Here is a 25,888-nt window from a genome sequence, read left to right as displayed (position 1 = left end):
CATTTTCTGACTGGGAAATGTAATAATTACAGGGCTAAAAGTGATTGTTCTGGATTGCAGAAATCTGTTTTCTCCTTGGCTTAAAAGTGTGTCTTGGTCTTATTTGCCTTGACTTTGGAGTCATTTTAATCTGATTTCCTTTTAGACGTGTCAAAGAGCATGGGTTTTGTTTTGCTAAAAGATGGCCTCTGGCATACTGGAGGGACTGGTGCTTTGCTTTCTAAGTTCTGCAGAGGACTCTCTTTTTAGACAGAGACTCACTAGTTGTTTTTGACATTTGACAGGCACCTGTGCAACAAAAAACAATTGTGAATCAGGCTAGTGTTTAGCATCCCAACGGAAGAATCAGGGGTGTAACAAAAACAAAACAAAAGAATACAGTCATACAGCTCAATAATACTCTGCCTACTTTATTAGGCCAAGTTCTGCCTTGTTTGAGCACCTGAAGTGGAGAGTACTACAGTGCTCCAGCCTTTCTGCCGTGCTCCCTTGGGTGTTGGTGGTTTTAGGAATCTCTGCAAAAGTTGATCAGCACTACATCGCCTCCTCACCTTTTGCTGGAGGCTCCATCCTTGGCGTGTGTAAAGGAAGGAACACACATCTTTTAAGATAAATTAATTTTAAAGGGTGTTCAGTTAGACACTTGAGCAATAGCTTTGCTTGCAAGTCTAACTATTGTCACTTTTTTATTTTCTGAGTAGCTGTTGTTAATATAGCTCCTTGTCCTGGCACCTTCATTGTGGTTGCCTTTACTATCTAACATTTTGACTTCAAGAAGAAATTAATATTCTCTACCACTGTCTCATGGGCAACTAGGCTATGGACACATAGTTGATTACCTTATAATTAATTAGGGAACTGGCTCCAGATAAGTTCATTTGAAAGGGGCGTCCTTATCACAGCCTGTAAAACCGCACTGTTGTTTATATGTACTCAAGTCAATGTTAACATCAGCTAGCTTGGGTGGTAATAGCAACATAGCTGTGGGACCCTGGCCTTGTCTAGGCTACACAACATGCCGAAGAAGCAGGGTGGATCGCTCCGTACTGAGATCTGGGCTCCTGCAGCTGGACTTATACCCAGAATCCACTGTAGCTCATTTACAGCTGCTCGAAGCAGCTGTACTGCTGCGAAGAAGCACCCGAAGAGATTTCAGGTTGGTTAGAGTTCTTTATGAATCTTATTGTCTGCTGTAGTTGCTGGACTCTGTGTTTCTTGATTGTTTTCCTTTATTTTGCAAGGCAAGCTTCTTTCCTCACCAAGCCTGAAAGTATGTTGTAAAGATGTGTATGATAATATGGATTTGGAGAAAGGCTAAGCAACAGCTGCATTTTCTTTACATATTAAAGAAAAAGACTGTCTGTACAGCGTTGTAAAGTAATACTGCACGCTGAGGATCAAAACCACCTAATGCTTCACTTGACAACTGGTATAGCAGTGTGTAAATGCTTGTGCCAGAGAAGGAATGTATGCTGTTATCGTAAAAACAGATGTGGCAGACTGAGAACTTTGAGAGAGGCTTGGCACTTTTGTTTCTTTTCGTCTTCCTGTGGTATTGCTGATATATTTTTGTACATGTATTTTATTTTTGAAGAGATGGAGGAAGTTAGGAGTCGGCAGAATATGTTTTATTTATAAAATCTGAAAGAAATTGATACAAGTTCTAGATGTTTACTATGAAACATAGTTAAAAGAAAAGGGAATTCTGTATACTATTTGCTATTCTTCTAGTTCTTCAGCTGGTACTTAAACTTGTAACCACTCTTCTTGTGATAGCGAGGAATCTCTGAAAGAAATTACCGCAAGTTTACTTCTTCATTAGATACTTGATATGACAATATGGGGAAAGGGTGAAGTGAGAAATGGTATTTAGCTGTGTTTCCAGGAGATTTAAACCCTTTTGTGGTACTCTAAAATAACAACAGTACCAAAATAAATTACAGCCTTGGAATAGCAGTATCAAAACCCATTTTGATATGAATGTATTTTGGAATGTAGCAATGTATAGCAAGTTTTTTTAAACTTCAAGGATTTTTTTAAACTGAAGTCACCTTCAGGTCAGAGCATAAATACCATTAATAGGCAGTGCCATGAGCAGAATATTTTTGGACAGGAGGTGAAGAGGATAATTGTGAAATCTAAAGCAACAGCAAGAGCTGTCACTGTAGCATCTCAAAAAAACAGAGTTCTCTGTGCTGTTGCCGAGCACAGTGTGCTCGGCAAGGAAATGCAGTCTTTTTGGGGAGAATTACATTTTAATAACTAAATATAGCACTACGTGAAAAAGACACATAGAGACGTCTACATTCTCAGATACAGTTTCAAAAATTGAAGGAGTTTTAAAATGTTGATCAAGAGCAGTTCGTTTCATAACTCGAGCCATCTGTTTTAGGCAAAGCTAGGAATTCATTTCCGTGACCTTGTTGCCATTGTGTAACTTAAGCCTAGAGCACAGGAGTGGCAGAAATCAGTTACACACCATTGTAAATAGAGCTGGAGGAGCGTGATCGTTAGCAGTGAATGTGCTGGAACAGATCTTCTGGCGTTAGCAATGGATTAATGCACTCCCAAAATGTAAATTGCACTGAATGGATGGTTAACACATGTAACCATGCGTTCACTTCTGCAGTGGGAATATGGTGCCTGTGAGCTGTATGTTGATCCAGTCAGCCACTTCCCTGAGTCTCTTGCATCTATCACACTTAAACTCTATAAATAACTGGGGTTGTCCAGGCAGAATAGCAAAGCTGCAATGTGAAACAGGCCTGTCCTAACACAGGAATTGAAACCCACACTCAGGATATCACTATTATTGCTGCTGGTAATGGCAATGCAAACTTACAGTCTAATTCTTTGCATTTATTTTACCTTCTTGGAGGAAGCAGAAGGATGCAGTTTGAAAGTGCTCTACTTAGTGCTCTAGTCCAGCATGAGGCTTTCAGTAAAACACAGAAGACATAAACCCTAAAATTTCTTTAGTACTGTAAAACCCGGGGTGGGCAGAACTTATCCTGAAATAGATCAGTTCTGATTTTCATAGTGCTAATTCTAACCAGATTTATCACTTCATGTGCAAATAGGACGATGAATGCAGCTGGCATCGCAACTCCTGGGCGTGATCACTTATCCCTACCCTCCATCAGCATACAGCATTTTCCCTTAGCAGCACTCATATGTATCTTATTTCAATGACTCCTAAATAATTGTGTTCTCTTAGCTACAAATTAAGTGGGTAATGATTGATGTTCTTCTGGACAGCATATAGATGTATTACTTATAGTGAGTACTGCTAATATTGGTGGTGTTGGTGGGGTTCCCCCCCCCCCGTATTTGTAGACATGTCATTGAGGTATCTTTCTTTATGCTTCACCAGATAACACTTCCTTGTCATCTCTTTCTCCTTGGACTGTTCGTAGAAATTTTCTTCCTGTTGTTAATTACAGGCATCCCCCAAAGGATACTAATTGTATTATGTATGCACATTTCCTTGAGATATAACTGGTTACTTTAGCAACCAGCTATACATTCCAGAGAACAGATATGTATTTTATTTTTATACAAGCCTCTCATCCCCAGAGACAGAACAATGATCTTGGACCTTTTCTTATGTAAAAATTACTTGTTCTTTACTTATTTATATGCATGGTCCAAGTGTAGTCTTCTGTTCTGTAGAGGTTCTTTTCATTGCAGTTCTCAGAGTCTGAGCATCTGTTTTAGTCACTACTGTTGATGACCATCCCTCCTAATACGTACCTGTTTTATGACTACGTAACTGTGCCCTCATTTTGCAATAACATGGATATTGTAATTTCTGTGGCTGCATCCTTTGCTATTTAGTATTGCACAGTGAATTTTACTGGGAGTCCACATTGCAAATTGTTGTGCGAGTAACTTCTCTGTTCTTTTGGCCACTAGGTAGAGATGTTCTTTACATGCCAGCAAACCGAAGCATTCCTGCTGACACATGAGTGAGGCAACTAATATTTATGATAAACCAGTTAATAATGTTTATTATGAGGCACTAGCTGGAGGGATGCTCATTGACACCATTCTGTGCTAATAGCAGTCTTCAAACGTTTGTCTTGTTTGCTTTCAGGCATGTTTTGCCACACAGAGAATACATAGCTGTCCTGTTTTCATCCCTTTTGCAATTGCATTTATGCTGCTAATCCAAAAGTATGGCCAAAGCTTTTCTGTACATTTTGAAGTTGGATTATTCCTAAGCCTTTATGTGTGCTGACAGAAGGTATTCTTTTCAGTGAGCTTGGTTAGCGCTGCGTGTTCAGCAGAAGCAGCGGTGATGTGCGCTTTCTTCTCTTAGGCCTCCCTGTCCTCTTCAACATCCCCTCAGGGTGAAGAAAAGAAAACTGTGTACTGTTTAGTGTTCTGCATGTAGCGCAGGTCTGAATATAGTGTTCTCTTACTTAATGTGTCCTTTTGCCCACTAAGGAATAGCTGCACCCCAGTTAATTAGTCTATCAAGACAGACTGTACGTTATTATTTATAAACTCAGTTGCCTTGGGGGAATAATGCTGCTGCAATGCCAATGAAATGAAAAAAAAATTCTGACCATTATGTTCACACATATATATGAGATACACAGGCTTCTCTCATGCCCGTTGTCATCAGATACTACTAATTTTCTGTTCTGTTTTGACAGTGTACAGAATAGTGTACCCTGGAGACTACAGGGCTGTGGTGGTTAATTCCTGTTTCTTACCAGCCCCTTGGAATCTGTTTTGGTATGGAAAATGAGAAGGAATGAAGCTGTGGGAAATAGTTTTTCTGTCACTGGTTAGAGAACAAGCTACCTTGCAAACGGACATGTAGGCTGATACACGCTTCCCATGGCCTGGGAAGACATTCACCAGAGTGCTGTAATTTCCCCCACTAACAAAAATAACCATTGCAATTTCAATGCCATTTCTCAATTTTGGGGCTATTCCTTGGCTTCCTTCCCAAACAACTCTGTGAACTCTGAGCCGAGGATGTCTTTTGGTCCCTCTGCCCGTCCTGCTTGTTCCAGCTGCTGGATCTCTTCCAGTACTGGGAGATGCTGCATCTCCCAGTTTCTCTGCCAGATGAATTTCTTTTGGCTGCAGTGGGCTTACTGCTTGGAGCAGTGCTGAACGCCTGGTTGGAATTGTTATAATTTCAGGGGAGGTACGTGATGAATTTCCAGACTATTACTAGTTCCTTATTTTCCTTTGTTTTGTTTCCCCGCTATTTATTGTTATGTAGTCATTGGGATTTTTATCTTTCCCACTGTGCTCTGTCCCTCTGTATAGGTAACATTTTCAGAAAATTGTCCGTGATCCCATGAGTTGGTCACTGAAACCGTGAATCAAGTTTCTGCTGTGTTTACAGCGTAGAGGAAACAGTACCAGTCTTTCTCTTCTGTTGTCTTTACACGCGCGCACACGTACAGAGAAGGAGGAAGAGCACAGCCAGAGTGTTAGTGCAGCATAGAGAGCGGTGACATACTGAATGTGGCAGGACTCCAGAATCAAACAGCCACTTGTGCGGTTTGTCTTTACAGCACACGTGGTTTGGAACGTACAGGACAGTGTACAGGCATGACTGATAGAGAAGGAGCATTGTTTATGGTGATCCATGTAAGAATAATATTATGGTTTTAATAATAGAACAACTGTAGTAATAGAAACAAAATAACAATATTCTCTTTGCTTTTATTCTTTAGAAAACAAGTGTTGAAGGATAACATTGATTAAATGTTATCTATTTTAAGGCGTTTTAAATAGTAAGACAGTTTTTTATGTAGACCATAGAATTTTGCAAAATACATAAGTGTTTGTAAATACCTTCTAAAGCAATTCTTTTTCCTTGCAGCCTTTCATCATGCGCTACACGTAGTGATTGCTTTGCTGGCTTTCCTTCTTTTTGTTTGCTTAGTATGTAGAGGAGTTGTTTTTTCTGCCATCTTAACTTTTTTTATTTGTTGATATAAAAGCATAAATTATTCTTAATGCAGTTCTTCCTTAAACATTCATTATACACTGGTAGGCTTAGCAGGGATGGGATCACCAGGGGAATGGATGACTCAGGCTTTTACACACTGAGTCAACGGTCACAATGAGCAGATTCATATACTTTTGGCATGTAAGTACAAGCTGTCACTACAGTTCACTGAGTTTTGTTGATGAGTTTTTTCAGAATTAATTCAAGCATAGTGAAGTATTGAAAAGTAATGTGACCTGTGTATGCAGTCTGCTTGGGTATAGGTTGTGATGGAAAATGCATTGATGTTGTTACCTGCTTTCACTGCGCTACGTTTGCAGTTAAGAAAACAGCCTTAACGTGCCTTTCATGTCTGTGTTTTCATCGGTTTCTTTGGGCAATAATGCCCAACAGATATATTTAAATATGTAACGTATAGCTGGTATTTCACTTTCACAGCCTTGTAATGTTTCACTTTGTCCAAAGAGTGTTGACTCTTTCTTTGAGAAGACCTGAGGTTGTCAGAGATACTGCTGGTGAAATAGTTTCCAGTGGGGGGCAGTGGAACTTGCCAGGGCTGTGAACAGGATATAACAGACTTCTCTGGTTCTTCAGTGTCAGCTTAAAAGTAGTCCTTATGTTTTGTTAAACATTTTGGTTGGGCTGTTTTTAAGGGAAGTGATGCACTGTGGCTCAAACTGACAAACTCTGTGTCACACGAAATCTTTAGTTCTCTGCCAGCGACAACCTTATTGAATATCCTGTCTGACTGAAAGGGTAGTCATGAACAACAGTAGCCCAGTGTCACAATAGAGGCAAATAACTCTGTCATCAAAGTAGATGCAGATTTAACTTTATTTTGTTTATCTTTCTGCACTGGGATCTCCCAAAGAGTTCTGATACTTCATGCTGATCCTCCCATTGGAGATATGCAGATGAATGTCAACTCTTTGTGTCAGCTCTTCCCAATGAAACTCAAGATCATGTTGCTAAGCTGCCTTTTCACAGAAAAATGATCTAGTGACTGTATTGCTCTGCTGTCACAGGCAGGGAAGATGAGGAGGGGATGTCACTCTCTATGTTGATGGAGTGCATGGAGTTTTGGCTGGGGAGGGATGAGGAGCCGACTGAGACCTTATGGGTCAGGATTAAAGGAAGGGCAGGGACAGGTGACTTCATAGTGGGAGTCTGCTACAGGCCAGCCTGTCTAGCAGAACCAAGCAGATGAGGCCCTCTATAGACAGATAGGAGCAGCCTCACGGTCACAAGCCCTGGTCCTCATGGTGGACTTCAATCATACCAGTGTTTGTTGGAGGGAGAATACAGCAGGTCATAAGCAATCCAGGAGGTTCCTGGAACGCATGCATGATAACTCTCTTCTTCAAGTGATAAAGGAGCCAGTGAGGAGAGGTGCTATGCTGGAGGTCATTTTCACCCACAAGGAGTGGCTGGTGGGGAATGTGAAAGCTCAAGGGCAGCCTTGGCTGCAGTGACCATGAGATGGAGTTGAAGATCCTTAGGGTAGCGAGGAGGGTGTGCAGCAAGCTCACTACCCTGGACTTCAGGAGAGCAGACTCTGGCCTCTTCAGGGATCTGACTGGCAGAGTCCTGAAGGGAAGAGGAGCCCAAGACAGCAGGTTAATATTCAAGGATCATCTCTAAACTCGGGAACAATGCATCCTAACAAAGAGGAAGTCAGGCAAAAACGCGAGGAGGCCTGCATGGATGAATAAGAAGCTCCTAAACCAACTCAAACACAAAAAGAAATCATACAGAGGGTGAAAGCAAGGACAGGTGGTGTGGAAGGAGCACAGATAAATTGTCTAAGCAGCTAGGGATGAGATTAGGAAAGCTAAAGGCCTGATAGAATTAAACTTGGCCAGGGATGTTGAGGGCAACAAGAAAAGCTTCTTTAGGTACATCCAGGATAAAAGGAAGACTGGGGAAAAACATACACTCTCTATGGAAGACAACAGGAAACCTGGTTGCCCAGGATATGGAGAAGGCTGAGGTACTCAACGACTTTTTTTTGCCTCAGTCTTCACCAGCAAGGGTTTTGACTACACCACCCAAGTTGCAGAAGGCAAAGGAAGGGACTGGGAGAATAAAGTACCACCCACTGTAGCAGAAGAGCAGGTTCGAGAACATCTAAGGAACTTGATGGGGCACAAGTCCATGGGACCTGATGAGATGCATCTTTGGGTCCTGAGGGAACTGGCAGATGGAGTTGCTAAGCCACTAGCCATCATATCTGAGAAGTCATGGCAGTCTGGTGAGATTCCTAATGACTGGAAGAGAAGAAACATAACCCCCATGTTTAAAACAGAAATAAGGAAGACCCAGGGAACTACAGACCAGTCAGTCTCACCTTTGTGCCTGGCAAGATCATGGAGCAGATTCTCCTGGAAATCATGCTAAGGCACATGGAAATAAGGAGGTGATTGGTGACAGCCAACGTGGCTTCACTAAGGACACATTGTGCCTGAACAATTTGGTGGCCTTCTATGATGGCATTACAGCGTTGATGTTATCTACATGGACTTGTGTAAAGCATTTGACACTGTCCCGCATGATGTGTTACTCTCTAAGCTGGAGAGACATGAATTTGATGAATGGACCACTTGGTGGATAAGGAATTGGCTGGATGGTTGCACTCAAGGACTTTCAGTCAACAACTTGATGTCCAAGTGGAAATAACCATTCCTTAGGGGTTGATATTGGAACTAGCCCTGCTCAACATCTTTGGCAACATGGACAGTGAAATTGAGTGCACCCTCAGCAAGTTTGCTGATGACACCAAGCTGTGTGGTGCAGTTGACGCGCTGGAGGGAAGGGGTGCCATCCAGAGGGACCTGGACAGTCTGGAGAGGTGGGCCCGTGCAAACCTCATGAAGTTCAACAAGGCCAAGTGGAAAGTCCTGCATCTGTGTGAGGGGCAACCCCTGGTATCAATACAGGCTGAGGGATAAAGAGATTTTGAGCAGCCCTGAGGAGAAGGACTCAGGGGTACTGGTGGATTAAAAGCTGAACTTGAGCTGTCAATGTGTGCTCGTAGGCCAGAAGGCCAACTGTATCTTGGACTACATTAAAAGAAACATGATCAGCAGGTCGAGGGAGGTGATTCTGCCCCTCTACTCTGCTCTTGTGAGACTCCACCAGGAGTACTGTGTCCAGCTCTGGAGCCCCCAACATAAGGACATAGGCTTTTTGGAGCAAGTCCGGAGGAGGCCATGAACGTGATCAGAGTGCTGGAGCACCTCTCCTATGAAGAGAGGCTGAGAAAAAAGAATGCTTCAAGGAGACCCTATAGCGGCCTTTTAGCATCTAAAGGGGGCCTACAAAAAAAGCTGGAGAGGGACTTTTTACTGGGGCCTGTAGTGTGAGAGTGGTGAGGCACTGGCACAGGTTGCCCAGAGAAGCTGTGGGTGCCCCATCCTTGGAAGTGTTCAAGGCCAGGTTGGACGGGGCTTTCAGTGACCTGGCCTAATAGAAGGTATCCCTCCCTATGGCAGGGGGGTTGGAACTAGATGATCTTTAAGATCTCTTCCAACCCAAACCACTCCGTGATTTGATGAAATTAATGGTCTTCTATGCTTAGGTATCACCAAGGTGATACCTACTCACATAGTTCTTCAGGTCATATTTAGTCATGCTAATATTTAGAGTCGTTTCAATAATGTGATGAGACCTAGAAGCAAGGAATTGCTGGCAACTTGCTATTTGAGTCTGGTGCTGTTATATCAGCTGTTTCATAAAGACCTCATCGTGCACAAACCTTTACACTTAGCCCACTTTTACCACCAAATTATCACAGAGTCAGTTTGAGATGGTCTACCAAGAGATTTCATTGGTGTTTTGGGCTAAAAGAAAAACTTCAAACTATTCCATGAAGATTAGATTTAATTGTTTCCTTGTTCCTTTTTAACTGTTATGGAAGAGTGGTAAAAAAGCTTCAGCCAGTTTTCCTTTTATTTCCTCAAGCAGCAAACCCAAGCCCAAAGGAAAAAAAAATAAGTATAAACCAAGCTGAGCTGGCCTTTTGTATGTATCAGAGCTTTCCCTGCCTTGGCTTCTCATCAGACCAGGTTTGCTTGCTGTGAAGATAATCTGACTCACCTTTTAAAACGTTAAAGGTCAGCTGCACTTGAGGAAGCCCCCACTTGGCAGGGACTCCTGAAATGTGAAAATGTCCTCAGCTCTTTCTTCGCAATTAGCCTCTCTGAAACAGTAGGCTGTGCTTTTCTTCCCTCAGGCTACGAGGATCCCGGTGGGGTTTGATGCACTGCACAAAGCCCTGGGTAGATCCCATCACAGTATTCACCCTTGGGTATTCCCTGTTGGGGGATGTAAGGTGGATGGGTTTTGCTTTTGAGCAAATGCGTGCCCCATTAGTCTATATCTCCTCTGCAGAGCAGCTAATGGTGCATTTGTTTCTTTCCCCCTTCTCTTCTTTTTTTTTTTTTTTTTTTTCCTTTGGTGCTTTCATCCTTTTGGTTAGAAGGCATGAGGTGTGTTAGTCTAAAGAGTGAACTCAGTCACCTGCATGACTGTGAGCCCAGGGTGAAAATGAATTATTAAACAAGAACTGCATTTCTCTATATTTATTAGATAAAATGAGTTTTAATAATATAGCCAGAATACAATTTTTCTTCTCATTTATATGCCAGTCACTGACAAAACAACTGGTTATTTTGCTGTCTGCTTTTAGGTATGTAGATTTTTATTGGATGATTAATTCTACTAAGAAGTTCCTAAGGTAGTATCAGACTGTATAAATGAACCTAGTCACTGATAGCATTTAACTGGTTTAGAATGTCTTTAAAATGGTCATGTACTGTGCAAACTGTCAGACAACAGATGATCAAGTTAGCCTGCTAAGAGATTTTGTGGCAAATTAAATGAGTGCTTATGTAAAATTACCTACTACTGCGGTGCGTGTAAGTGTGTGCGTATATGCGCATGCACATTCATATACCGGAGCTGATGAGCCTCTGGCAGGGAGCTGTGCAGAAGCTGCATGTATTTTTAGTGGAAACGAAATCTCAGCTCAGTTCTGTAGCATGTGACTTCCTATTTCTGTAAGTTACTTCCAAGGGACTTCCTCTGTAAATCGACTTGTCTCTAGAGGTTTAATCTGGAGCCAGAGCGCAGTCTGCTTTGTCCTGCGCTTGTGACAGCGTTTTTCCCACAATTTTCTTTTGAATGCTCTATTTTTATTTTGTACTGTCTCCAGCATGCAAGGATCTAGTGGCTGCTACCCGTGATCGGAAGCTGAATACGTTTGTACAAGTCTCAGTGGTTCACCCAGCAGAGCACATTTTGACGAGGTATTCGAGCACTGAAATCGTGGAGGTGAGAGTCTTTCTTATTCAATTAACATGTTGATTAATGAATTGCTCATTTCTTCCGTAGAAAGTGAATGAGAAATAAAGCAAGTTAGTACATAGTCTTAGGTAAGACAAACACACTCTGGCAGTTGGTAAAGCATACCTAAGAGTGTTCTGTAGTTCTTGGCATTTAACCAGGATAAACAGTTAGAAATGAGCTTGGCTTTTCATGAAAGCTCTGTTGTTCCAAGTGGAGGCATAGAGAATACTCCAGTTCTGCAGATGTAGATCCAGAATGAAACAGGGAATAGTTGCTCTTATGAAAGGACAAAGCAATGCAAAGTAAAACTAATTTAAGAGTACAGTGAGTTTGTAAAGTATTTCTAAGTTACAGAAGAACATGGGTTTATTATATGGTCTGTTATCCTGTTTCTTGTTCTGTTTTTTCCATTGGAAAGTTGATGCTCTTGCAATTTGAAAAATATTAGCCTACTTCTATAATTAGGGAAAAGAGTGTTTGTACGTAATGTCTGTGACTCTATATAAAATATTTAGTAACTTGCATGACGTACTACAGCAAAAGTTGTCTGAGGCGCTTTGCCCTGTCAGCACCAGTGTCAGAAACAGCAAAAATGGTTCACAGAGAAAATGAAGTGTGAGCAGGCAACATACACGTAACTTGCTTAACTCACTGGAGAGACTCATTAAGAACAGGGAAGTCTTATTGTAAACACACACACAATTTTACTAAAGGCTTGTTTTAATAGTTAACTACAATGGTAATACTTCATGAGCTCTTTGCATGATCAGTTTCAAATGACTACTAGTCAAATTGTTATGGTTTCAGCCATCAAACATCCTGAAACTGCTTAATTAAAATATCTTGCATTTGATCAGACTATCTGGAATGATGTTATGCAGTAGATGGAATATATATATATATTTTAGTAGAAGTTGATGCATTTCCTAACACAATGCCCTAGATCTGAATAAATCCCTGAATTTGTTGTGTCAACACTCTCAGCTTCATAGTCAAACTTTGGGGGAGGGGAAGGCAAGGGCACAGAAAAGTTATTTTCTTCAAGAGAAATTACATTTATCATGCAAGATCTTTTATTTTACTTAATAGAAATTGAAAGATACTGGCCTGATAATCTTTGGAAGTTAGGAATAACATTAAGAAATTGTAAACAATATTTTGTTTGATTCATTTAATTGTTTGTATATCTGGACACAGTTACTTCTGTGTGCAGCCTTTAGATATAATCATAATGTTACAAAGCACAGAAATGTTATCTCACTTTACCACTGCCTAAAGAGCGGTAATCCCCTACCCCCAAATCAGTATCCTTAATGTAATGCAGGGAGTCTCTAGAGCATTTTAATAGACATTTTATTGTGACTTAATGAAGATCTCTTTTTGTGTGTGTGTAAGTTATATCTTTAGTTTTATTTAAATTAATATGAAATTGCAGTACTTTCAGGGAGTATTGTGAGAGAAATAAAGGGATTGTTATTACAAGTTGTATTCCAGATACCAATACCTACTGGCTGAGCTGTTTAAAGGCATGTTGCTAGACTCTGTTTCAGAAGCACTTAATATCTTTTCCTCTTAAAAAACTTTCTCTAAAGTTTTTTGAAACTTTCCTGACGAAGTTTTAAAGTTGTCTAGTTTTCTTATTGACTGGATATACTTAGCTGTTCATATCTCTCTGCTGTAGAAAGCTAGCTTGTTTGTAAGAGCCCAGTTTCTGTACATCCATGATGGCATACCACACATAGCACAGCTGACACCTTACTGAATGTTTACTCATGTTACACAGGGTACAAGAGATCCACTGTTTTTGACTGGTGTGACGTTCCCACCGGAATACCCCATCTATGAGGAGACTAAAATAAAACTAACAGTCTATGATGTCAAAGATAAATCTCAAGACACGGTGAGTACTTTGCTTTGTTTCTTGCACAAGTCTTACTGAGGATTCAGTTTCTTGCCATGTTGTTCTCTGTCTCTTTAGCAAGTTTACAAACTAGGGAAACAGATTTACATAAATTGGTTTTGCTCTTCTCTTGTACCTCAAATGTATTTGATTTTTTGTTATGTTAGAGAATAGAGAAGGAGAACCATGCACTTAAGATGTACCCTTTGCTATTGTTTAACTAGTTACATGAATCAGCACAGATATTCCTGGCAAATAAAAGATTACTGTTGTGTGCTTTTTGATAGCCGAGAACATATTGAATAGACTGAGATAACACTACTCTGAAAAATTTTTTGGAAATATGTTTCTGATAGTATTTTCCTTATATGCCTAAACCAGAATCACAATAGAGCCTATAACCTGATGGTTGAGATAGTCATATTTTATTTTGATCTCTTGTGTGATGATACCCACAGCTCTCCTGTGGCTACTGCTGTTATTGATTTGTAAGGGACCAAAGTCTGTGTAACTGCTAGAGGTGAATAATTTTGGATTCTAATGTTGTACATTTTTTGGTTATGCTGTCAGCTTCTTACGCTGGGAAATGGTTACTCAATTGAGATGATATATGGAGGTCAATGTGACTATTTGAGTGATTTAACTGCCAAATATAGACCTTGAGTGCCATTTTATGTACTCCAGGTGATCTAAGACAGCCTTACAGAGCTAGAAGATATCATAGAACCTGTGGGAGATCTGTGGTTTTCTTGTGGCAGCTGGAGTCCAGCTGATAGTTTTCTCTTGGGCATCAAAAATGGCCCTTGACACCTGTATTTAATTAGCTGAATTGCTCTTTACATATCTGCAATTGGCCCCCAGTATGATTACAGATTGTGCGAGCTCATGTCCTGACTGTATATGTGTTCATTATCTGTAAGAAGGAAGTTAAAGGCATAACTTACGGATTGAGACTGTCTTTGAACTGCTTGCATAAGTAAAGCTAGATGTTCAGAGGACTTTGAATTTTTTCTAGGTAGAAAATAGTTGATACATTTGTTTAAATTTTGGACCTTTGTGTATAATAGGAATGTGTATCCAGACTGTAATAAAGCTGCCTTTCTTGTTCCTTAAAAACTCCTACCACAGCTTATGGCCACAACACATAGCCCCACCATTCCTCCAAAAAGACAGGTAACCCACTTGAGGGTGGAGGGTTAGCAAGGCTGTTAGGCATGCTCTGCTCTTCTAGGCTGTGCTTCCAGACCAGTCACCAGCTCATACAAGTGAGCATTCATGACAGAATAAACCTTGGATCTGACCGCAAAATATTTTGCGGAAATGGGGCAAAAAGCTACAGTAATAAGAAATCCCACAACATCAGGGCTATACTGCTCCTGGTTATTTCAGTTAACCAGTTCAAATTAGCTAATATAGCTAACTTAGCTAATATATATATATAATAGGTATATATAGCTATTATTTTCTTATTTCTCTTGTAATAAAAATGAAACTAAAGGAAGTGAATTCTCTGCATTAATTAAACTCAGGAGGATTTTACTGCCACAAATAGAAGACTGTAGAGAAGATGGGGAAAGGGCAGTGGGTACATCACAGGATAAAGCATTTTCTTGGGTTTTGCCTAAGCCTGCCTCTGTCTACGCAAGATGGGGAAAGGGCAGTGGGTACATCACAGGATAAAGCATTTTCTTGGGTTTTGCCTAAGCCTGCCTCTGTCTACGCAAGAGAACTAGATCTCATTTTCAAACCCGCTGGATTTTTACTGTAATACAAAAATAATTAGGTACTGCTCGGTTTGTGCACACAGGTCATAATGCTGAAGTGGAAGGGGATGCTCCCTGGTGAGAGACAACCAGAAATTTTTTTGGCACTGCTGACATGCCACTTACACTGCTCTTTTTAAAAAGATTTAAAAATAACCTTGCAGTGCTTGCATTCCCATGCCAGAAAGCAGATAGTTAACTTCACTCTTGCCTGTTGTTTAACTTATATAAGAAGTGCAGTTTAATTATATTGAAATTCTGTGCAGCTGGTATCACATTCACTGTGCTTGACACACTGAATGTTCTAACTGCACTTTTCACTTTTTATGCGTGTCTGTCTGATGTTGATCATAATTATATCTTGGCTGTGTCAGGCTTTCTGTAATTGAGGCTTTTTACTATAATGAAACACTTTTTTTGTTTTGTTTTGGCTAGTGTTCGTAAGTTAGGGTGATTGGTTACTGTAAGTTTTCATGTAAATAGGAAGTTTTAATAAAGACTATATGCTATCCCTACTTTACTTTGATATAGTTGGAATAAAGAAGTTAATAGAGTGTTTATGAAATATAATTTAAATATATCCAGTGAAGCTGTGCGTACAAATCAGTGGATAAGCCATATTCTGAAAAATGTACAGTGACATCTGTTTCTACATCACACAAAGATTTTCTTCCCATATTGCCATAAGCAAATTTGTGTTTCGCTGGCTTAAGCTGCACTGTCTTTCAGCTTTTCAATCGTTGGGTTTTGTCGTGATGCTGGGGCTGCATCTGTTATTTAAGTCATTGTCCAAGAAAATCAGAATTAGAGACTCATATGCTGTCAGGATATTACCTCTGTACCACTTTTGCCCAGGCATGCTGTTCTTTTTTCCTATATGCATGCAGGTTTGCCCACTTTGATCTAGCAAGTTGAAAAGCTGCAGTTGGATTTGTTCTCTTTGAGAAAAATGCTTAGCATTACTGACTGGTACAAGTCAGGTACCACTGCCACATGACAGACCCATGGAAAAGACAAAATAGGTGAATTTGTGCATTACTGGGAGGAGGGAATGCCTAGTGACTGGTTCGGGAGGCAGCAGTCTTTCTGTTCTGTGTTTAGACTATATGAACTTATGTCCTGCAGCAAGCACTCTGAACTTCATTGGGTAGAGCAGTGTGGCTATATTGTTAGGCAACTACTGTGACATTTAGCTATGGTGAGGCTTTTGTTTGCTTGTTTTCAAAGATCTATTCTTCTATTGCCACATCTACGTCTGACTTGTTCAATGCAGTTGCACCTACAGCTTATGTTTTTGCTACATCAACTTTTCTCTCTATAAACTGGGTTTAAAAATGTTTGTGTCTCGTACGATGGGATTGTATTTGTTTTAATGCAACAAGATCTTGAGGTAAACACTGTTGTAATGTTCTGGCATGACATGTAGTGAGTCAGGCCACCTCCTTTTGATTGACACATGGAGAACTGCTGGAAACAGTGGGCAGGAGAACTTTTTGTGTCTGATGACAACTTTCTGTATCTGTTCTCTATATCACCCCTTCAGATTCCCCTTACCTTTAGGAGGAGATGGAGACTAGGAAGCTTGTGAAGAAGCTTCAACAGCTTCTTGTATACCACCTAGGGTTAGAGACTTAGCAGATGGTTTTGCTGTTTATCTGAGAGACCAGCAGGTAGATGTAATCTCCTTTGGATGGATATAACTACTGGAATTCACATGTGATATTGAAGACCGCTCTAATGCTTGTCTCCTGAGGGCAAGGAGAAACCAGACGTATACAAGGCAGTTGAAATATTGCACATTCTACAGCCTGGTCTTGCATTTGTTACTTCCCAAATTTTATTTTAATCACTGAGAATAAAATTAGATTAATTTGATAATTTTAAGAGTAGTAGGAATAGAATTTAAGTTTTGGATATGGGAACATAGGTTATAAACTGACAATTCTAGATTATTTAGGCTTCAAATTACATGTCTTTTAATTGCTGAAGTTTGAATCTTCTATTAAACTTACTCACTATGGATGAAAATTTGCAAAAGGTTTTTCTTTGTCTGTTTCTTGATATTGCAAGCATCCCTGTTAAAATTGAATCACACTGGTGTCAGTGGGAAATGAAGACTGTCATGAAAGAGGCATTTTGAGTTCAGTTGTGAAGGCAGATCTGAAGTGACAGTGTTCCATGTTCCCTCTTGGGCATCGATCTGTATCACGAAACCACCACACAGTTTAGTGTGGTTTGCCATCTATGCTGAAGAGGCCCAGGGGCTGAATACTGGAAATGCTCCGGAGCAATATGTGAAGTGCATTAGTAGCTTGCATATCGCCTACCTGCACTCTGCCTGCACCAGAGTGCTCTTCGTCCCTCGTTCTTCTGAACACTAAAACTACTGAAGCTTTTTTTTTTTCTTTAAAACTTGAAGCGGTGTTGAAAGTGCTCTACTTTGTTTAAAGAAAAAGCACTTCAGATTCTTCCTTTTTCGCAGTTCTGTTCATTGCCATCTCTGCAGGGTTTGTAGAGAAATACTGCCTTAAATTAGAAACTCTTATTATCTCATTCTTCTTAATAGAGCACTACTGTACTGTACCACAGTCCTACCCACAGAAATAATTGCAATAAAGCTTTAGATATTAATTTTTCTTTGCAAAATCTTGTAATTTTTTCACAAATATATACTTGATGATACATTTAGTTTTGCTTTTGTGTCAAACTCTATATTCTTACTAAACACCATTATTAGAGACGAGAAGGGGATTGGAATGGTTTTTATTCTTCTGGGCATGTGCATGTGCAGTCCACCTAAAGCATTATTGTCAATCTTTCTTGTTTTGTTTTGGGTTTTTTTTGGATATGTAAAGGGAACTTCAAACTGCTGCCTTCCATTTGGGTTTAGATTGAAATAAAATCTTTCTTTGAAGTGGCTGAGGGTATAAGAAGGTTTCATATATCTTAGTGGATCTGTAAAAGAATTGAGGATAAGTGTCAAGACCAGGAAAGTTACAGGTGTGGACTTAAAGTCCATTTGTAGCCTTAACTGCTCTTTGCGCCTAGCCCTTGAAAATTCAATGGGAGGATTTGGCTTTGCAAAAATCCTTCTCCATTTGAAAGCATCCTACTTTTCTTCCTACTTTTTTTCCTACACTTCCCCCCTCCCCACCCTCCCCCACCCCACCCTCCCCCGCCCAAGTGAGGTGAACTGCTCCCTGTTGCTGTATGTTCAGGGAAAGTTGTAATCTACTGTTTGCTAATTTTCCATTTTCTTTTCCTTTTCTACCTACTCTGTCAATCAAATGCTCCTGCTGCCTCACATCACGCAAAGGTTTTCTCTAAGAGCTGACTCTTTGGAAAACTGTTGTAAAACTACATAGTGATGAGACCAATTGTATTCTGTAAAAATGTAAATGGTTGCCTTGGAAATATCTTAGAAAACCAGATGATCAAATGGTAAATGATAACGTTTTTCTGTAGATTTTTTTTTTTTTAACAGCTAAGGATTTCTGTAACATAGACATGATCGTTACAATCTCTGTAGCACTGTCCAAAAAGCTTGCAAATGTATTGTTCTTCCATTGAATGCTTTGTATATGCATATTCATACATATCCTTCGTTGCTCCATCCCTTGCTAGACCAGCACAGAGCACATCAGAACAGTTGAACAAATCCGAGGTGGTTGTTGCACTGCCTAAACGATGACTTCTGGGGTTCAAGGGGCACGTGCCTGGTGTAGAAGGTTGGAATGTTTTCCTCTGAAATGTGCACGCTGCAGTGAATAGAAGAAGAGCAGCATGGCCCGATGTTTCCTTAGTCAGTGCAGAGCAACCTGGCTGTGAAAACATGACCTCAGATTGAGGAGTATGCTCCTGTCCTTTCAACTGGTTGATCTGCTTTCCCTCCCTTTGCCTTTGACCCGGGCATCCCCTGGCCCGGGCGCTGAAGCAGCATCTCATCAGGAGAAGCGGCTGGTGATCCCAGGTGCTGAAGCCCTCATGGGCAGCCCAGGCACTGTGAGCATGAAGAATTCCTGTGCAGGAGCATGGGAATATTTGAATGGCTCAAGGGATAAGATTCATCTGTTCTTATTGCCTATTTCTCTTTTTTTGTCAGGTGGACGATCAGTTAGTCCCACCACACCAGCACAAAATATAAAAAGTGCAAAAGAAGAGCTGGCATTCAATAAAATAATGATGTGTTTGCCTTTAGCTGTAGCTGCTTGCAATGATTATACACATAACCGTTGACATGCTTGCCTATAGTTGATGAGTAGTTTATAAATGCGGGGAACCTCCTGCAGGTGAAAAAAAGCTGAAGACTTAAAATGTGTTTTCTAGTATGGAAAGCTCCATTTTTGCCTGTTTGCCTATTTGTTCATGTTTGGAAGTTTCTTTACCTGCAAAATCATCCCCTAAATGGATGCCGCTCTTGTTGATGTAGAGGTGTTTCTAACTTTAAGTGGATACACTGAACTCCTTGAAAAATCACAACTGTGCACTTCTGTTTAATGTTTAATGTTTTGTGTTGCTTTTGTCAAATAAGGCTTTAGAATACTCCATTACAAGTAATTGTCTTTATGCCGGAGGAAAAAATGTTTATGCCACCTTCCTTACTTGCAGCCAAGTTGTACATTAGTAGAAATGAATTAACTGTAGAAACTGTATTAAATGTTGAAAAAAAAGAAAAATCAATGTTTATAGTGTAGCTTCTGCCTTTTAATCTCCACTAAGGAATTTTTTTTTCTCAAAGCCCGGTTCAGTACTAATTCAGTTACTTCCTGAATTATTTTTATTTTATAATATTTGTTACCTTAATTTTTTAGCATTTTGAAAATCAAACATATCTGTTATCAAGTTCTCAACCATCTCCCTTCATAGAAATGCACTAATAAATATTGATGTGTAGTAGAAGGTATTTAAAATCTAGTCTTTCAGTGGCAAAAATATTTCTGCGTAATATTTAATATATTTAGGTGCCATAAGGTTTGAAAGGATGAAAAGGAATGTATGTGGAACAGCAGTAAGTCTGCTCTTGCTTTTGTGTTATGAAAGCAGGCATTTAAAAACAGTTTGGAAACAGATTTTTCTTTTAAAGTTTTAGAGTGTATGTTCAGGGAAATTGAAAATAGAATAAATTCCATCTATTAGAACAGATTTCTCTCCCTCTACCATGTGTCTCACAGAAGACTTCTTTACAGTTATGGATATGCTTGTACCAGTAAATGTTTGCATTTGAGATTTTGTACTGAGAAAGTAAAGCTGAGCAAATAATTCTATTTAAAAATCAAGTAAGAATCACATGCATTGGATGTAACGTGAGACTTTATCTTCTTGAGCAAGTTTTTGTTAGAAGAGCATACTAAATTGCTCTCAGAGTAAACTAGTTAAATGTTTTGTATTATGCTGTATTTTAAATATTTGATGAATAAACATGAAAGGCTTTTGTAATCATTTAGGAATTCCAGTGCTGTTAGAAATGCATGTATTGCTGAATTTTACAGTAATCAAAGCCTCCTTATGTAATGATTATGCAGTATATTACAGAAACAAATTCCCATGTGGCTGAAATTCTCCATGCTTGGCTTTCTTCATGCCAGAAATGAGGATTTTGTTTTGATCTGTTCTTTGTTTTGTTCTGTTCAGCGTGGATTGCGTGGTCACAAAGGGAGGGGAAAAAACCTACTTTCTAACATGCAGTTTTTTAAGCAACTGCAGCATGCATAGTGATGGCTGGAAAGCCAGGAGAAGGAAGGACAATATGGTCTGTGATGTGGTCAAAATTTCGTGCATTTAGTTCTAAGAAAATCTCAACAGCATAAATGTGAATGAACATCATGAACATCAACAACTGAACTCGAGCTTTCAATGTACAAAGCAGTTACCACATTGAGCAGAGCAGAGTGTTACAGCACTTTGTGGTAAGAGAGAGATTGTCTTGCACTGAGGAGTAAACTGACTTCCCTCACCTTGGATTTATTGCTTATTAATGAGATCATGGATCATTACCAAGGAGTCACTGGCACAGTGACATTAGGTATTTTTAGGTATATTTAGACTTTTCCATGTTTTTTGGTTTTTTTTTTTCAGCATTCTAGGGTGCTGAGAATTTGCTGGATTTCTTTTTTCACTGGAATTCTTTTCATCACAGTCATGGTATTTTAAAAGCAAGGATAGTTGAAGATTTTTATTGTACCATGCAGCTGTTGATGTTTATTCTTGCAGTCTTAGTATTCTTAAATCCTTTGTCATATATGCTGTTTCACTAACATGAGATTAAAAAGGTGTAAGTTACAATTATCCAAAGCACTTTAATAAGATTTCTTTTTTTACACACACACACACACACACACAATTTATAGTAGGGAACACTATGTCATTCTATTTTATTTAGAGTTCCTTCCCCTAGCTTTGTTTTACTTTCTCAGCTTTCTCTGCTGAGTGTATTTCGGTAAGACACTACATTATAAACAAAACTGTTGTAAGGGTTCACAGAGCTATCAAATTAACTTAGTTGGGAGCAAAACCAGAGATACCAATTAGCAAAGACTGTTCTGTCAGTTTTGACTGTAAAACTTACACCTGAGCCTTCTTCAAGTGAAATTCAGTGGGCTCTCACTGGAGAGAAATGAGAGAAATGCATTTTGTCTACCAGTTGATAAGCAGGTGTGTTGTCGTACCCACCAAGGAGTAGTACATTGGCAGCAATTCTACTGTATGTACCCCTGTGAAATAAGATGACAATTTTTTTGAGGTTGTGTGTTACACTGATCTAACTTGATATGTACAATCCTTTCTGGTGGAGGCTGAAGTCGTGTTACTTTGTGTATCTCACTGTTACATACGGTTGTCTACATTGCTCAGGTTTTTGGTAAGGGCCTGTTACTGAATTGGTGTTGGGTGGTACAAAGGAGATTACTGGATCTCTGTGGAGTAGAAGTAAGAGCAGAGTGTACCACCTTCTCTCTCCTGGATCTGTTAGCACAAAATTATGAAGATGTTACTCTCTAGCACGTTTGTTTGTACTACTTCTGCCAAAATTTGGGAGCAGGACCAGAGACAGCATTGGATCACAGCTCCTCAGTTTTATGTTCCCTGCTTTAGCCTTCACAAGTTTTCCTGGGAATGTCAGAAGGAGTCAAGAGTACTAAACTCTTTTCTGTATGCATTGAGAGTTAAAGGCTGAATTCCTTTGACTGCAATAGCATCTGCACCGTGAGCAGTTGTATGGATCTGTTTTGTCTTAAAATGCAGATTTGCAAGTTGGGGTTGGGGGAAACCCATTTCTCTGTTGAGATGATTTCAGACAGGATTGTCTGCTTCCTGACAGAAAGTCTGTGTCAAGTGGGACAAATGTGATTTATTTCCTGTGGAAGGCAGCAGGCAGTATGTCTTTGAGACGCTTGGAAGGCTTGGATTTTGACACACAACTGCCTTAGTGAAATCGAGCATGGAGGTCCTTGATTTGTTATAGCTATAGATTCTCACTGCCTCTGTTCCTGGGGAATAGCTTGGCAGCTTTTCAAAAAGAAGTAATTGCAAGGCTCTCGCTCGAGAAATTGTCTCTGAATGTGGAAGCTCTGGACAGTTATTACCCAATTATTGCTACCCTGTTCTGAAATAACATCACCCCTGTGACAAGGATGTTTCTGAATAATTAACTGTGCCCAGGTGGCTTTCAGGCTTGGGTGTGACAAAAGAAAGACTGTCCTTGCAGTACAAATTAAAGTACAGGTGCATAGACCCTGTACCACTGAGAGGCTTCCTGAAATACTGTTTCTGTGTACGTACAACACTGTGTGACACTTGAGTCCAGAATTTCATTGTCTGTTAAGACAACCTTGGCAGTCCTCTCCTGGTGGATAAATCTGTCTTGATTTAGAATTGTCCCTAGTACGGAGTATGTTGTAGTAGTATGGTGGTGGATTCCTTTTTCCTGCTCCTTTCTTAGAGTGTTCCTCGGGTGTAGTAGCTCATTGGCCTCAAGAACAGGCTCCTGTAGGAAAGACCAGAGGGCTTCAAGTTTTCATGTCTGTTTTCAGATGTGTGGAACATTGTAATCTCCAGTACATTCAGTACAAAGAAGACAAAAAGCCTGTTTGCTCCAGTTGCATTAAACTTCACAGGAATAGGATACTGGCGTTTTTAGCATCTATCCGACATATTGTCCCCCAAAACCCATGAGTTATCTGTTGAAGGAGTTAGCAACAAGAAGTGAAGGGATGCTATCTATCTAGTTTGAAAAAGCAAACTATTATTTGCCTTGATTTTGGTTTGTTTCCCCTCTCCTCCTGCCAGTTCACTTTTTTCCACATTTGCAGTGTGGTTTTCTGTTAGGCATGCCGCCTGTTTTGTGTGCCTGAGGTGGACTGTGCTGTTTTCTTAGTGTTTTGGAAACTCTTAGATGAAGCTCTTTCTAGAGTTACCTGAATTTTTTTTCACCTTTAGTTGGACATACTGGACACATGCATTGAAATACTATTGAATGTGAGTAACAGGTAATTGACACAGGAAAAACTGTAAATTTGTGTTATTTACACAAAATAGTTCATGCCTCTTATCATGTGAACACTTAGTTGAAGTAATATAAGATTCTCAATTGTCAATCTCCTCTTTAAGAGAAATTGTAATGAAATTTGCATTTACTATATTTGCATCTGTGATACAATCATAGTGAATCTTATGAGACTGTGTAACTTAAGACACCTCTTTTGATTAGATTATAATTGTTGATATATTTGAATTATTACAAATGGAAAGGGCAATAAGTTCTTTGCTTCTTTAGAGAGTGGCTGTAATTTTTAGCAGTTTATTGAGATGCTGTAAGTTGACCTGCACAGCATTAGACTTCATACTTGATTAAAATGGAAGTGGTTGGTTCTGACCTGGGGAGTTCAGCACTGCAGGTCTTGCCTGTTTAAGACCAGGTGTTTTGTGTCCTGACTGCTTGGCATTTTCCACAACTGAGGTTGAACTGTCTAAAATCAGATGCGATAGACACTTTAGATAGCAATGGAAACTAGTTTAATATAGGTCTAGGGACTGGGGAAAAGTTCTAGGTTTGAAACCAATTGCGTAGCTTTGTTAGATAAAAGGCAAAGGTTTATTTTATAAAGAAAAGCAAATTTTCAGATAGTTTTAACATTTATTATGAATTCTAGTTGAGAGATGATAAAAGTAAGTGTATGTGGAACGTCTAGATGTCTTTCTCTATTGTTTCTCCCACTAAGTGACCAGAGCACAAGAATTTGACCTGGAAATAAGCTAAGTTTATTTTGAAAATTAGCTTCTGAGGCAGCCTCTGGACTCTGGAGCAGATATGCTTTGCAGTAACAGCTTGTAGTCCTTCTCCCCTGGTATCCAACCATGAAAACCTGGAGGAAGAGATGCGGTGAGTGTCTGGCCAACATCCCAACAGAAAGTGCATATTGGGAGGCAGATGCTAGGAAGACTCTTGAGGTGTCAGTTTTACATGTGTTCTAGAGGACCAGTCTAATAGTGCATAGCGAGGTGGTCCCATCATTGCTATTTTAGATGGCACACCACACTGAAGTCCTTAATTTGGCTGTTCTGTTTCACGGCTGCTGAAATTTGATTTGGGCACGTGATGGGAGGGAGACGGGAAGTAGCTGACCAAGCAAAAAGGTTACTAGGGATGTGATGGAGGAAAGTGTCAGCACAGGGAGAGAGACTCATATGCGGAGGCAGAGAGATTGAAGTAGAAAGTATGATGAAACTTAAATAGCCCACCCCTTTCTGTCTCAGGTTCAGGTTTGCATACAGTTCGAACTGGATTTGTTTGTTTGCGTACATATAGAGCTGGATGTCTGAAGTAGGCTTCAGGATATTAGCTGTTGGAAAGAGCAATGACACGTGTGAGGCCATGGAAGGAGTTATTGGTGAAATAACCATCAATACTGTGGAGCCTCAAGATGGTGCATCTTCGTCTTTGAGTCTGTTGCGCAAAATACAAAATTAGCTAACATAGGAATAATACAACGACTGAAAAGCTGCTTGATAGAAGTATAAAGATCAGGTGAAGTGAAGGAGACCACATTTCCCTACAATTGCTTTGCTGATCCAGAGTCCATGTAGTTACACTGCGCACTCTTATTTTCTGTGCCAAGGGCTTTCAGGTAAAGTGATGGTGTTAGCGTCATTTGCTTCCAGCATCACTAATATAGTAACGTTGTATATAATAAATTGTAATGGTTTTTTTTGTGTGTGATGTTGACTATGAAAGTTGAAGGAGGGGAAACAAATTCAGTTTCAGCCTCTATAAACATGGAACTTAGAGCATTAATAACTAAAACAACTGTAAGCAAAGCATATATTTTATTTTCCTTGAAAAATTCAGCCAATATATTGGTATTACTGGCAAGCATGATATGATGAGTTATGCAGGTGTATTTCTTACTATCTGTAAAAAAAATGATATTCAAAGAATATTGAGTAGTGTGTGGTTTCCTTACCTACACCAAAATAGGAATTTCAAATAACTTTGTTTCATTTTACTTGTGGTTTCTCATTTATGTGATTTATTCATGACTCATTCAGATTTTGTTCTTCAAACTCTGAGAAAAAGCCCGATGATACTTTATTAAAGCCACTTAATTTTTCAATGAAATATTTACATTGCCTTTTTCAAAGAAGGAAACATTTTAATTACTATTGAATTAATATAATAGTAATACATTATTATTAGCACTTATTTTAAGCAGATAAACACTTTCTCCCAGATTAGCCTATGCAAATGCTGTAGGAGCATTCAGCTGTAATACCGGCTCAGCTTCCTGAAGAATGCAGTGGTTTTGAGAGGACATTAGGTTTTGGCTCAATTTTCTAAAGTTAATTTATTTCCTTGTCTTCCATGAAATGAAACCTTTTTTAAAAGGTGATATGAGACAAAGCAGC

At 39.7% G+C, this 25,888-nt stretch overlaps 1 protein-coding gene across 2 annotated transcripts in view; it reads left to right on the top strand.

The window, feature by feature from the left end:
• Positions 1 to 25,888, top strand: part of INPP4B (inositol polyphosphate-4-phosphatase type II B) — a 339,134-nt gene that overhangs the window by 147,847 nt on the left and 165,399 nt on the right. The window contains exons 7-8 of one of the 2 annotated variants that reach the window (XM_086746361.1): positions 11,193 to 11,311; positions 13,110 to 13,226. In XM_086746361.1, coding sequence (XP_086602487.1) covers positions 11,193 to 11,311; positions 13,110 to 13,226 — 236 coding nt within the window. Of the gene's footprint in view, positions 1 to 11,120; positions 11,312 to 13,109; positions 13,227 to 25,888 lie in introns of those variants that run through there. The other variant, XM_086746363.1, reaches the window with a different exon arrangement.

Source organism: Chlamydotis macqueenii, chromosome 4, assembly GCF_036417535.1.
Source record: "Chlamydotis macqueenii isolate bChlMac1 chromosome 4, bChlMac1.mat, whole genome shotgun sequence".
Classification (NCBI taxonomy): Eukaryota; Metazoa; Chordata; class Aves; order Otidiformes; family Otididae; genus Chlamydotis; species Chlamydotis macqueenii.
This window is presented reverse-complemented; position numbering and strand designations above follow the sequence as displayed.